The 13743-nt window shown below is 38.7% G+C and overlaps 3 protein-coding genes across 8 annotated transcripts in view; 1 reads left to right on the top strand and 2 right to left on the bottom strand.

The window, feature by feature from the left end:
• LOC111470227 overlaps nt 1–2009 on the bottom strand; it is a 2586-nt gene extending 577 nt beyond the window's left edge. The window contains exons 1-4 of the mRNA XM_023115771.1: nt 1720–2009; nt 489–607; nt 249–306; nt 97–174 (exon numbers count right to left, since the gene is read on the bottom strand). Of these exons, the coding sequence (XP_022971539.1) occupies nt 97–174; nt 249–306; nt 489–607; nt 1720–1909 (445 nt within the window). The 5' untranslated portion in view covers nt 1910–2009. The remainder of the gene's footprint in view (nt 1–96; nt 175–248; nt 307–488; nt 608–1719) is intronic.
• A 466-nt stretch (nt 2010–2475) lies between these two features.
• LOC111470223 (aspartyl protease family protein 1-like) lies at nt 2476–6819 on the bottom strand. 2 transcript variants are annotated; one of them, XM_023115762.1, is made up of 10 exons: nt 6685–6819; nt 6301–6540; nt 5993–6125; nt 4864–5099; nt 4438–4662; nt 4177–4312; nt 4029–4102; nt 3584–3744; nt 3053–3124; nt 2476–2865 (listed from the first exon to the last, which is right to left on the bottom strand). In XM_023115762.1, exons 2-10 carry the CDS (start codon nt 6405–6407, stop codon nt 2636–2638), a joined length of 1374 nt encoding a protein of 457 aa, XP_022971530.1. In that variant the 5' UTR covers nt 6408–6540; nt 6685–6819; the 3' UTR covers nt 2476–2635. The 2 variants fall into 2 exon arrangements, with proteins under 2 accessions (XP_022971530.1, XP_022971529.1); XM_023115761.1 differs by having other exon boundaries at nt 6301–6817.
• A 1792-nt stretch (nt 6820–8611) lies between these two features.
• On the top strand, nt 8612–11989 carry LOC111470225 (probable protein phosphatase 2C 46). 5 transcript variants are annotated; one of them, XM_023115766.1, is made up of 6 exons: nt 8612–9046; nt 9301–9370; nt 9721–10125; nt 10289–10656; nt 11196–11432; nt 11518–11989. In XM_023115766.1, exons 3-6 carry the CDS (start codon nt 9801–9803, stop codon nt 11767–11769), a joined length of 1182 nt encoding a protein of 393 aa, XP_022971534.1. In that variant the 5' UTR covers nt 8612–9046; nt 9301–9370; nt 9721–9800; the 3' UTR covers nt 11770–11989. The 5 variants fall into 5 exon arrangements, with proteins under 5 accessions (XP_022971534.1, XP_022971532.1, XP_022971535.1 ...); XM_023115764.1 differs by having other exon boundaries at nt 9191–9370; XM_023115767.1 differs by having other exon boundaries at nt 8612–9064.
• Nucleotides 11990–13743: the final 1754 nt, after the last annotated feature.

Raw genomic sequence — 13743 nt, 5'->3', positions numbered from 1 at the left:
ACAAAAAAAAAAAAAAAAAAAAAAAAAAAAAAAAAAAATCGAGAAACATAGAACCTAACACAGAACCAGACTCAAAAGAGATGTACACCTACAAACCTTCAGACAAATGCCAACGAATGCTCGAGAGTTGGTTCTCGTGCTCTGGAAACGATTCTTTCTGCTTTTCATCAATCACTGTGGAAACCATGAAGATATGATTTCAAGAGTTATGCATCCTAGAGATAAAAAGGAAGATGAAACGAACATACAGATTACTGTTATGTCAGCTCCATTGTTCTTTGCCAAAGCAGCAGTAGTAGCAATAGCCTGTTAAAAATATGGATCCAAAGCCAACTTAGAACTTGAAATCCTTGGTTACGTGAGGGTTATTTCAACATAGAAGATGAGATCAATCGTGAAATTCTACTCAGCAGCTTATTCGATTTATAATGAATACGTTCTAACAATTATAATAAACAAAATGACGCTAGAGACCGACGAATGGTCACCTGTCTCGTTCCCTCTGAAAGAAAAGGATTGCGATCAGTTATTGGAAGCAGCAGGTGTTTGAATTCAGTGAAGGAGCCGGCAACTACTGTTGCTTCCGAATCATGTGGCTTGGCTTTCACTGATATCAAACAAGTTTCAAACTATGTTATGTAAATTCAATGAGCTCATAAAAGCTTCAAGCTTCAAGCTTCACTTGCACTTGCAAGACAAAAAAGGAAAAAAAAAAGTGAATTTTTACTTCCTATAGTTATACCTCCCTCATCGGGAAGGTCTTTTGTAAGCACCATGGATTATAAATCCCTTTCGTAAATTTCAATCATCTATGAAATTGTCACTTAAAAAAAAAAGTGAACTTAGGAGATATATAAAATTCAACACAGTGTTAAAGGTTCACTATCTCATTCTAGGATTCACTACTAATCTGCTTTGAAGTTTCTCAAGAGTTGCATACAACAAAATTGTCAGCAGAAGGACAAAAGGAGTAAAATTCAATCAGTAAATGAAAAGGCAGAATACTCCCTTATTCCACACGTCCCTAAGAAACAAAAGTTACAAAGATAAGATTCCTCTTCAGAAAAAAAAAATTACAAAAGAACTTTGATGCAAAGAAGCAAAAAGAAAAATGGGTTTCGATAAAAAGGCGTAAAGGGAACCCATAGTATACAATTTTCATTTTCTTCTGCCATGGCGCTTATTATACTTCGGTCCTCACTTTTATTTAGTCCTTGAATAAGTCTGAAGTCAAATTTTAATTAAAATCTGCACTTGATAATAGGAAAGTGAGTGAAACCTACCATAACACACTAAAGGTAGTTCAATTATCCACTACTTGATCTTAACAAGAATCTTAGCATCCGGATCCAATCGTTACAGTTTTAAAGGCCAAAAATGTGTTTCAAAATCCAGTTCCTGAATAGAATTGATTCCAAATTAGATCAATATAGCCATCAACTCACAGCATGAGCTCACAAGTGTCAGTAGCAGAACAATCGTCCTCCAAAAATACTGAATCACAAACCAAGACATTAATCAAAGAAATGAAGCGTCACATAACCCTACATTCGCAACAGAACCAAAAAAGAATCTACCACCACCCGATAAACTTAAGCGCCATACAATCGAAGAGCAACATTACAATTTACAAAAAAAAAAAATGAAGCAAAATAGAGAGTGGGACAGTGAGAGGCAAATCAGATGAAATACGAAAAATAAATAGATAGAGAAACGTACCGCGATGGCCCGTTTTGCAGCAGAGAGTGGAGATTGGGAGATTAAAATCACCGCGCCGACGAGAAGCGGAATTAAAAGCGACAGTGAAAGAACATTGAGTGGAAGAAGAAGAAGAAGAAGCGAAAATTGAAGAAGTGGGATGCTTCAAAGTCTCGAGAGGAAGAGGGAGCAAGCAGCGAGCAAACGCCATAGCTGGAAGAAGAAGAAGAGGAAGAGGAAGAAGAAGAAGAAGAAGAAGGTTGGAACTTGGAAGGTGTTTCGAGAAACAGCAGAGAGATAGAGAAGGGAGTGAAAATGAAGGTTTCAAGGGGGAAAGATTATTTGTAGACATTGTTCATCGTCCTCTTCCTAATTTCCATCTGGGCTCCACTTTGGGCTTTCTTCATGGGCTTTCTTTCTCTACCACTTGGCCCAATGGGCCGTACCCATTTTACAAAAATACCCATAAACAAAAAGATAACGTAACTCGCAAGACAAGCCACGTTGGTTGGGGAGGAGAACGGGTGGAGGAAGCCCAAAGAGAACAATATAAGGTGGAGGAAGCCCAAAGAGAACAATATCTGTGGATCTGATATAAGATAAAATTAATACTGAGTCCATATCAAAAGTAATACTTGGCCCCTATTCAACCTTGTGTTCTCAAAGATATTCCCTTCCAAGGCGTCATCAAAAGCACTACTTCAAATTACAAAGCCAAATGCACAAAGGATTTGATAGTTGAGAAGAGCACATCAAAGCTGAAATGAAAGAAGGGCAAAGGCCAATTCATACTCAAACATGAATTTCTTCTATATATGAAAGCATCTATCTGTACTTCCACTTACAGACAGTTTCATTTACATGAAAGTATCTATCAAACTATAAATAAACTCACACTATACAACTGTTAAACAATATAAGACTGTAACAAAAATGATCAAACAAAACCCAAAAATGGAACACCAGCCATTAATAACCTGAGAATGACCGAGCTTCCAAGCTTTTTGCTATTATTTGCAGATCTTGGTTTGTCTAATGTTTGAGAAGTGTTATTCATCTGGCCGTTGGCTTCTGGCTTGATTGTTGTGCCCGGGGCAGGGGTCGCAGTGGGTGCAGTCGATGGATGGATGGGAAGATTGTTCGTGTTAACATCCTCATAACCGGTGCCTGCATGATGATGAAGATCCCACGTTAGAAGGTAACGAGTTTTATTCCGAAACGAAAAACAAAAAGTTAAGACCTCGTCGGGTAACTTTTCGTTTTTGAAATTGGCACCTTTTTAAAGTTTAAGAGCTGAATATACACAAACATGAAAGTCCTTAAACAGACAGAGAACATTAGTAGGGGTACTCACAGTTTGATTCCTTCCATCCCAAAACCATCTTTTCACGGTCAAAAACTATGTGATAACCAGTCATGAAGTTTTCTGCGTTAATACATGATAAACATCATGAGAAAAAAAAGCTTCCGGATTAATCGCCACGATATAGATCAATGTAGCAATATAACAAAACGATTGTCATTCGCTAATTGTCTAGTTAACTTCAAGACACGTATCCCACATGTTACGCTTCGTATATCAACGAAATTCTCTATTTCTTTGATACTCTTCTTCATGTGTGGGATTAGATATTAGCATGAGGACGAAAAAGTAAGTTTATCTTAGTTCAGGGAGTCAAACCTTTGACCTCTCGATCACAGATGTATGTCTTAAGTTATGGTAATGATAGATAATTAATATGAAACAAAAAAGAAATGATATGCAACTTAAATACACAATGAATGAACGACTTCCTATCAAAAAAAAAAAATTTAAAAATGTTCAATTAGATTTAGTAAACCTGGAGATTACAATAAACTATAAGCTAAATGTTGAGATACTTACGTCCAATGATATTTATGTTGTCACTTCTAGAAATGGCAAGACAATAAAGCCATGATGTGGCCTCGCTGGCAAACACAACTATTGGATGGTTGATGAAAAAATGAGCACCACCTTTCATTGTCAGATTCATCACAGGGTATCTGAACTTGGTTTGATTTGGGCTGAAAGAAAGTGAAGGACAGCAATTTGTTTTTCTTATTATTTCGGGTTAGATCTCGTCGAGTTTACCATTATTATGGAGCTTAATGGCTATGGATGTAACAGTTCTAAATGTGTTCAACATGGATACTTTTCACAATATTCTGTATCTTATAGTATAAAACCAACTGAAAAATGTATAGAAAAACGACTTAACTTTAATAAGCTGAATCAGAGATCAAGATTTCAAATGAGATAATTATTAGCTTTAGTTCTTGCTGATATATGGAACCATATGTAAAATTACCTCAGTTCATAGCAGTTCTCAAAAGGGATGTCTAAATTTCCCGTATACCGCTTTTCGTCAACCATAGAATCGAACTACAAAATGACATGAATAAGAAAACTGAAGGACGTGGCACAAGAAACTGCAAATAAATTTGCAGGGAGCTTACTTTGTCAGCAATGAGCGAATAGGCTGGTTCGTTCAAGTAGGTAAACGAGGTCCCAGAATCGAAAACTGCAGCAAAATCAAGATTGGAAACGTTTCCTCCCACATTTAACTGAGTGATGCTGATGTTATAAGTAGGACTGACATATGCACAAAAAAAGGGGGAAAGAAAAGATCATTAGAACAATTTGATGGACATGTCAATTTTTCGAGCTTATAAAATATGAAATTAGCATATGTACCAAAATTAAGAACAAACACTTACTGCCTATGTCCTACGTTAAATGGTGTTTCACTTTGACCTGGACTACCTTTATCTCCAAATTCAATTATTCCCATTCCACGAGGTCCAAAGCATAAGGAAAAAGAATTTGAAGTGAGTCCTTCATTTGCCAAGATGCTAGGAACCGAAACACTCTCGATTCCGAGCCCAAATAAACCATTTGGTGCTGCCGTGCTTAAAAATGCACCACTCTGGTCCCGACCACACCTAAATGACAATATGTCCAGGTTTCAATAACTCGATCAAGTAGAGATTAAGAACAAAGTCAATTCGGGTCCAATTGAGTAGAGATAAAGAACAAAGTTAACTATCGCCTCTTTGGAATGACTCTTAAATTGATGGTACCAATAACCAGCCAAAAATTTCTAAGACCAATTCATCAATTAAAGAGATAAAATAGCGACCTACCCCAGAGTAATATTTGCATTAACGGGTTTTGATCGGCCATCGTTTGTGGCTAAGTGCAATATATCCTCGACCAAGTAGCCAGTAGACGAGGTGTTATCAGAAAGGTACGAAACCTTATAGGGGCACGGGTCACTTGGTGAAAGGCATTGGTTTGCATGTTGACACAAAGAACTACTACATGGGACCTCCTTGCTAGTTGATGAATTACTGGGGCTGTAGATATTAAACTTTGCTCTCTGTTGACAGAAACAGCAAAAGAAGGAATTCCCGTGGAAATCAATGAAGATATATAGAGTCACTAGAATTTGAACAGAACAGATCAAACTTTTTCTTTTAACATTAATATACTCATAATCAATGGACGTGCTGGATTTCGAATCTCCTTATTCTATAAAGATCTTGAACCACTCAGATAAATGTCCAACCCACTTGAAGCTTGACACAGATTGTTATATGAACCCATATCCATTCAAATATATATTCAAACAAAGATTTTATAGCAAGGTCCTCAAAATATGTACAAAAAAAACGACTAGTTTCATTACATAATTCAACAAATAAGTATACGAAACAGCTCAAGCCTACCACTAGCAGATATTATCCTCTTTGGACTTTTTCTTTCGAACTTCCCCTCAAGGATTTTAAAACATGTCTGCTAGGGAGAGATTTCCACACCCTTATAAAGAGTATTTTGTTCTTCTCCCCAACCGACGTGGGATCTCACGATCCATCCCCTTCAGGGCCCAGCGTCCTCACTGGCACTCATTTCCTTCTCCAATCGATGTGGGACCTCCCAAATCCACCCCTTCGGGGTCCAGCGTCTTTGCTGGCACATCGTCTCATGTCCACCTCCCTTTTTGGGGCTCAGCCTTCTCACTGGCACATCAGCCAATGTCTAGCTCTGATACCATTTATAATGGCCTAAGCCCACCGCTAGCAAATATTGTCCTCTTTGGAAAATATCTATTGAACTAATTTCTCATATAATAGCAAGTATAATTCATCATGCCCATGTCATTGTGTGTTTGTGTTCGTGTTTCTCGTGTGACGGGCTTCAAAAAAGAATCAACCAGCCCTCAAAATTTTTAATCGAACACTAGAAGAAAGAAAAGGGTTGAAGAATCGTTACCCATTCGAATGTATTATACTCAGTAACACAATTAACACAATCACATGGTAACCAGAACAAATCGCTGCCAGTGTCCAACGCCACTAAATACGAAACCTTAGGCGTTCCCACTGTAACCTCAGCGTAATTCAGGCTGAAATTCAACAACACAAAAGGGGAAAGAAAATTAGTAAACATAAGAATCACAAAGGAAGATTCAGAGATTCAAAAACGAAAGTGATTAATTAAAAAATCCCCCACACACCGAATCTCAACACGAAAGCAACTAAAAACGGCGAAAAATGGAATTAAAAAACGTAAATACGTACAATCCCAGAGGATTAACTCGAATAGTTTCGTTGCCGAGGAGGAAAGTTAGAGGAGGCTGATCTTCAGAAAGTCGACGACCATGAAGAAGAATATCCCTACGGACCATGGCGGCGTAGTAATCGATAGTCCCTTCCTCCGGTAAGCCATCGACGGGGAGGATTCCACGGACGACGTCGGAGTAACGGTGATGGATATCGAAGCTGAAAGATCCGAGAGCGAGGGAGGAATGGGAAAGGAAGCTGAAAACGGAAAAGAAAACGCAGAGCGTTAGGGAAAAGGGAGAAGGGGAAGCCATGGATTCTGATTTGGGGGAATTAGAAGTAGAATTTGAAAGGATTGAAGAAGAAAAGATGATGATTATGAAGACGAAGCAATGGCATTACATAAGAATTTCGAAGGATTTGCAAGAGAGACTTTGAGAAGGGATCGTCTTCCTCGCAAGTCAGCCTCAGCCACAGTTTTCTTCTTCTTCTCTCTCTCTCTCTCTGTGTTGACGTCCTACACTCTGGACGGAACTGTGGACTTGCGGCGGGTCCCCTGTTTTTCTCTCTCTTTTTTTTTGTTCAACTAAAAATTTCCTTTTTTAACTCTTAAAAGATTTAAACTTACATTTTCTACCCTATTTTTTAAAAAATATTATTATATTATCTACTCGACTTAAATTCAAATATTAATTTCTTGAAATGGTGTCTATTGAGCTTAGAGTGTTACAAATAGTACGAGCCAATTTCGAGTAGTGTGTCAGCGAGAATGTTAGGTTACCCAACCTCGAGGGAAAACCTTTCCAAATAAGACAATATCCCGCTGGAAAATAATAAAAAAATTAATTTATAAATAAAAATTTAAAATTTAAAAGTAAAATTGAATTGTTATTATTATATTTTTGAAAGGGGAGGCTCAATTTTTCCAATTTGGCGACCATGAGTCGTGAGACTTCATCATTCAAAGTCTTCCATTCACAAACAATACGCGTAAGCTTAGTCAACTTAGAACTAGCTCGGGTCGGGTCCATCAATTAGTTGTTCTAATTTTTCTTTTACTTTATTTTAATTTTAATATTTTTAAAAAAATTATGCGAGTCAATCCACTTTAAAGAACTGACTTTGGTTAAGTTGTCGGGTTGTGTAAATAAAAGTCCACTATCGAGTCCAGTCAAATTGCATGCAATTTCTTTCCCAAAATGAAAACACTATCAATCAAGAATTATTCAATTAAAAAAAAAAAAAAAAAAAATTGTTTGAGAATGATGGATGACTAATTTTGTAAGATCTGATATCGGTGTGCAGAATGAAACAAATCATTCCTTATAAGGATGTGTAAACCTCTCCCTAACATAAACGTTTTAAAATCATGAGACTAACCGTGATATATAATGGGCTGAAACAGACAATATCTGTTAGCAGTGAGCTTAAGTTGTTACAAATGATATTAAAGGCATATGTCGAGCGATGTGCCAACGAAGACACTAGCTCTCGAGGGGGTGAATTGTGAGATCCCACATCAATTTAAGAGGGGAACGAAACATTTCTTATAAGAGTGGGAAAACCTCTCCCTAGTTAACGCGTTTTAAAATTGTGAGACTGACAACGATATGTTGGTCTGACTCTTATAAATTTCAGGACAATCAACCACAAAACAAAATAAACACATAAATAACTCGAGTGTTCGGAGGTTGAATATGATTGAGTTGAGACAATTTTAGACTAAACTCAATTGTTCTAATTGTAAATTTTTTTCGATACGATAATTATTATTAAATAATGAACACAACCGAACTCAAAAATATTTGGTTGGACTCTTTGAATAATCGATTCAAATTCAAGCCTTCGTTAACGAGCATTATCAACCACCTCATAAGATAAATAACTCTTGTACTGAAAATAAAGCCAATGACGGCAACAATCAAAGACGAAGGTGATGTCAGAAACGAGCTAAGTGAAGTAATGTGTTAGGCGAGAGGAGGGGAGAAGATGGCGATTGAGTGTGCGTGTGTCAGGCTCTTTCCTTATCACCCTAACTAACTTAAGACGGTAGGGCGATAATAAGTCTGAACCAAACTCTGAAAGAAAAATGGCTCAAAATCACGGATTAAAATGTACCGACTCATCCTTATTCTCGTTCTTTTAAATATGATCACGACGAACTAAAATTCATGCACAAAAGACAATAAAATATGATATCGATTTATCTCATCATAATTTCGTTACGACACAAAATTACGAACAAAAACAAGATCAAGAACGCTCCATTGAGAAAAACAACGAACATATCAAGAATCATCATAAACAAACAGTTGAAAACGGAAGCCACGAATCCCCATTTGACAAAATCGATCAAAACCCTAAAAGAAACAAGCACCGTTTCGAATCAACCACCAAAAAATGATCGGTGTTTGAATACGACTCGTCAGATTCTTGTGGAGCTAAGAATCCATAAAATGGAAGCCGCTTGCTGATCGTCGAATCCCACCACGTGTCGTCTTGTTCTTCTCAATCGATCGACACGTCGCCACCTGCGCCATAGCGATACTCATTTCTCCTCCTGAAAATTTGCCCCAAGATATTTACCCCACTCCATTACTGGTCTTCACGAAATCGAAGAAAATGACTCCACCCCACTTCCTGATTCGTAAAAGGACAAAACCCCATCAAAATTTCAGTGCTGTTTGCTAATTTTTTCAAGTTTTGTGGAGATGGGTCGGAAGAAAAGTCAAAGATGGGACTAAATTTTGAGAGCTCTTCTCAGGTTAGTTCAATTAGAGAGGTAAATTAATGAAAAGTGGAGGATTGACCTAACAATATATATTACTCTGTTTTCGTATGGATCAAGAGAGTTCTTCTATGTTCTTCTTCTTCTTCCTCATTAGTTTTGTTGTGGAATTAAGAACAGGTTTGAGAAGGAATTTGTAGCAGTAGAAGACCCATTTCCCTATTTTGGGGATCGATGGATCTGTTGATCTAACAAGTTTACTTGCACATGTATTGCTGCGTCTCTTTTAGATCTCCGTCGTTTTCATTTGGTTTCGACCAGTAGTAGCTGACCCCAACTGACCAGAATAGCCTAATTACAGTGAGTTCATACTGTTCTTCGCTTATTCTGTTTTTTTTATTGTTTCTTTTTCGTTCTTGTTACTGTTGATAGGAGAATCTGTGGTTGATTTTTTTCCTTTTTCGATTTCGTTTTCTCTCGGATTAAATTATTGACTGTTTCTTGTTCTTAAACTTCAACTGTGGAAATGATTGAACTCTAGAATGCAGAGGTAGATTTTGTTCTGATTCTTGTTGTTAATGCTGTTCTTCGTTGCTCGTTTGTATTTTCTGTTTGTTTTCCTGGGAATTTTGAGCTTTAAATAGGAAGGAATATGGGGTTGGTTTTGATGAACTGATTTTGTGGCTCATCTTTGATTGTTGGGGCTGCAGGGAAGGATTTTGAGGTGGGATTGGTGTTGCATCCATTTTGGATGTGGAGGAATTGGAGGGTGGCTCTGGTGCAATGAGGGATGTTATCAAGTTTGATGAACTTCCTGAGGGCCTGCTGGCAGCCATGTGCTGATCGGCAGGCACGTCGGGGCCGTGGTTCTGATTCAGCTGGCTGCCAAGATGGGCTACTTTGGTACAAGGACCATGGCCACCATATCAATGGAGAGTTTTCAATGGCTGTTGTTCAGGCCAACAATTTACTTGAGGATCAGAGCCAGCTTGAGTCTGGCCCCTTGAGCTTGCTCGAGTCGGGACCTTATGGAACCTTTGTTGGAATATACGATGGCCATGGTGGCCCTGAGACATCGCGATTCATATGTGCTAACTTGTTCCAGCATCTCAAAGGTAAGAGGAGTTTAAACATCTTGAATTTGATAAATGCATCGTTTAAGAAGTAGGGCTTGTTGCACGCATTAGTTTTAGAATCGGTTCGAGCATCACAATTAGCCGATATAATCAAATAAACGCTTAACTGATCTAATTGGGTCGGTCACCTTTTACTGTTCAGTGTTTGCCACAGAAGAAAAGGCAATGTCAGCAAATGTAATAAAGAAAGCATTCCAAGCAACAGAAGAGGGGTTTCTCTCTATTGTCACCAAGCAATGGCCTATGAACCCCCAGATTGCGGCTGTTGGTTCTTGCTGTCTGGTTGGAGTGATTTGTGACGGGAAACTCTACGTTGCGAACCTAGGTGATTCCCGTGCCGTGTTGGGAAGGCTTGTTCAGTCCACTGGAGAAGTTCTTCCGATTCAGCTATCATCAGAGCACAATGCAAGTATACCATCAGTCCGCCAGGAGATGCAGTCTTCGCACCCCGATGACCCCCATATTGTGGTGTTGAAGCATAATGTATGGCGTGTAAAGGGCTTGATTCAGGTACTTCCTAAGCTTGGTTGATCCTGAGATATTTTCAGTTTTATACTTGAAAGGTATCGAATCTTTGCCTTCTGTGGTTATAGCGATACTATCTTTTCCACACTCTTATAAGAAATGTTTCATTCCCCTCTCCAACTGATGTGGGATCTCACACGGTTAGAGTCGAGCTAATTTGGTAGAATTTGTGGGTTAGACATGTTCTTCGGTCGAGTTATCTGTTGTGCATTAAAAGTCGAGAAATGTCTTGAGTTTGGGTGAGCTTTTAGATGCCATAGGTGAAGAAAATGTTTCGTTACACGTTCAAAACCTTATTGGGTCCGTCTCATGCAACATGTTTCCATGGCTCTGCAACTGTTCTTTATTGCCTCATTGTTTTGGAGATTTTTCATTCTTTTATCAGTTGCATCAAATCGAAGAGTCGTGTTGGATCCGATGTTGTTGAGCCATGAGTTATTTGCATACTTGTATATTGACTACCATGGCATATTTGAGCCTATCTTCTCCCCCAATCCAAAACTTCCCTTTTAACTCGTATGCAGATTTCTCGGTCAATTGGAGACGTATATCTCAAAAAGCCAGAATTCAACCGGGAGCCATTGTATGCCAAGTTTCGCCTCCAAGAACCGTTCAGTAGGCCTATTCTGAGCTCAGAACCAGCAATCTCTGTGCACGAACTCGATCCGAACGATCAATTCCTCATATTTGCTTCTGATGGGCTATGGGAGCACCTTAGCAACCAGGAAGCAGTTGATATTGTTCACAAGCATCCTCACAGTGTAAGTTGTGTTTTTCTGAGTGTAAACCTCATTGTCAATTGTATTCAGTAAAGTTATTCTCTCTTGTTTTATTGGCTTCAAATAGGGAAGTGCAAGGAGGTTGGTGAAAGCAGCAATGCAGGAAGCAGCTAAGAAAAGAGAAATGCGGTACTCGGACTTGAAGAAGATCGACCGTGGGGTTCGGCGTCATTTTCATGACGACACAACGGTGATAGTTGTGTTTCTGGGTTCGAGTGGTTCAGGAGGAAGGAGCCCTGTTTTGTCAGTGAGAGGGGGAGGGGTGAACCTATCTGCAAAGGCTGTAGCAGCTTCTAAGCTCAACGCTACTCCCCAATGAACAATAATGCAAAGCTTCTCAGGGATGAGAGAAGGTTCACTTTGATTCTTTAAATGATCTGATCTGCTCTGCTCTGCCCTGCTCAGCTCAGCTTAGTGTAACATTCTAAGTCAGCTTTTACTTTTTAATTTCTTTCTAAGAACTTCTGAGGAAAGTACACTCAAAATCTGGCGATGGAGCTTAATACATGCCATTGGGGAATTCTTCTCCTTCTTGCATACTTCACTTCTCACCTTTTATCCTTTTTAGGCTTACTATTTAGAATATGGCAGGTTATCGTGATGTACTAAGTTATGCTTAAGTTGATGGACTAAGTTGACAAAGAGAGTCATCCGACACTTCTTCTGGTGGAGTTTCTGATAAATCTTCTTCACATAGCTAAGAAAGACGGAATAGAAGGCGGTAGTCAGCTGGTTGCTTTTTGGCCACACCCGTGCAGCTAGTCATAGAAAAAAACAGGACTCTCACTAACAAACAAGGACCCTACTGTTAAGAAACTACTCTCGAGCCAGGTTCTTTGGATACATGTGTACCTAGTCGGGCCTAAATGGATTAATGAAGAAGGGAGCATGAAACACTGTAAAGAAAGAAGTCTAGCTACACACCTCTTTTTAACCGACTAAATCAAATCCACTACATGGCTAGAATTAGAGAGAGCCCTTTCTTCAAGCCACCGTGCGCTCCCATATTGTGATTTGGCTATATTATATTATCATGTTTCCTTGTGTATAAAGAAAACAATGAAGATTTGAAGAAAAAGTGAGATTTGTGCAACCACTAAATGACCATTATTCTAAGATTTTATTGGAAGCAAAAGAAAACAAGGGTAGGTGACCATTAAAGGGCAAGTAGGTGGTAGTGATGAAATGCAGTGACAAACTTGTAAAGATTCAATTCTCAGTACAATGCTATGGTCTTCTTAAAGTGAAATACCAAACCAAACAGATTCCAATTCTTTTTGGTAGATTTTCAACACTATTTATTGTGGTAGATGAAGCAAAACCCACACAAACAAACCTAATATAAATAATCGAGTCACTTTCGAGCTCTAATCTTAAGGACCCCATACAAACAACTGTATGGTTTTATTATGACTTTTAGCATTCTATTAGGTCCCGAATCTTTGAAAAGTATCCATATCCTTCTATCCTTCTATGAAGATTTGAAAAACTAATATGGTAGGAGTAGGAATGTGAGATCTCAATCCCTCCCACATCACCGGGCAGTATGCCAACGAGAACGTTGGCCCCTAATGAAGATTGTGAGATCCCACATCAATTGGAATGGGGAACGAACAATTCCTTATAAGGGTGTGGAAACATCTTCCTAACAAACGTGTTTTAAAAATCGTAAGGCTGACAGGATACATAAAAGGCTAAAACGGATAATATTTGCTAGGGATAGACTTGGACTGTTATAAAAAATCTATTAAAACGGACCCGATAATAACAGAGAAGTTTAACACATCTTTTTAAGGGTATAACTTCATTAAATGAGGGGGAAAGAGTGTGTTTTAGTAGAGGCATCTGTCCTGCAGTCTGAGAACCTTTCAAGGTAGATGGGGCTCCCCAATACCTGATCATGCAGCAGAATGGGACTTGAAATCCCTAGTATTTCCACTCCCAAAGTTTCTGCTTAATATGGGTATTAAATATTTTCAATACCCTCTCAACTAACCTCAACAATCTCAGCTTTGAAGGGCTACCATTAGTCATCTGGGCTATTCCTGCTGTCCAAACTTGTCTTTAAAAAACTTTAGTGGTCTTTAATTTATGGACTGTTGTCTCACAAGAAACGAACAGTATCGTATGACAGAATGCCATCCAAAAGACAAAAGGTAACAGCCCAAGCTCAGCTAACCAATATTGTTTTCTTTAGGCCCTTTCCTTCTCTAATTGATATGGAACCTTTCCAATCCACCCTCTTTCGGAGCTCAGCATCCTTGCTGGCATGCCGCCTCATGTTCATCCCTTC

The sequence above is a fragment of the Cucurbita maxima genome, unplaced genomic scaffold, assembly GCF_002738345.1.
Source record: "Cucurbita maxima cultivar Rimu unplaced genomic scaffold, Cmax_1.0 Cma_Scf00043, whole genome shotgun sequence".
In the NCBI taxonomy this organism is placed as follows: Eukaryota; Viridiplantae; Streptophyta; class Magnoliopsida; order Cucurbitales; family Cucurbitaceae; genus Cucurbita; species Cucurbita maxima.
This window is presented reverse-complemented; position numbering and strand designations above follow the sequence as displayed.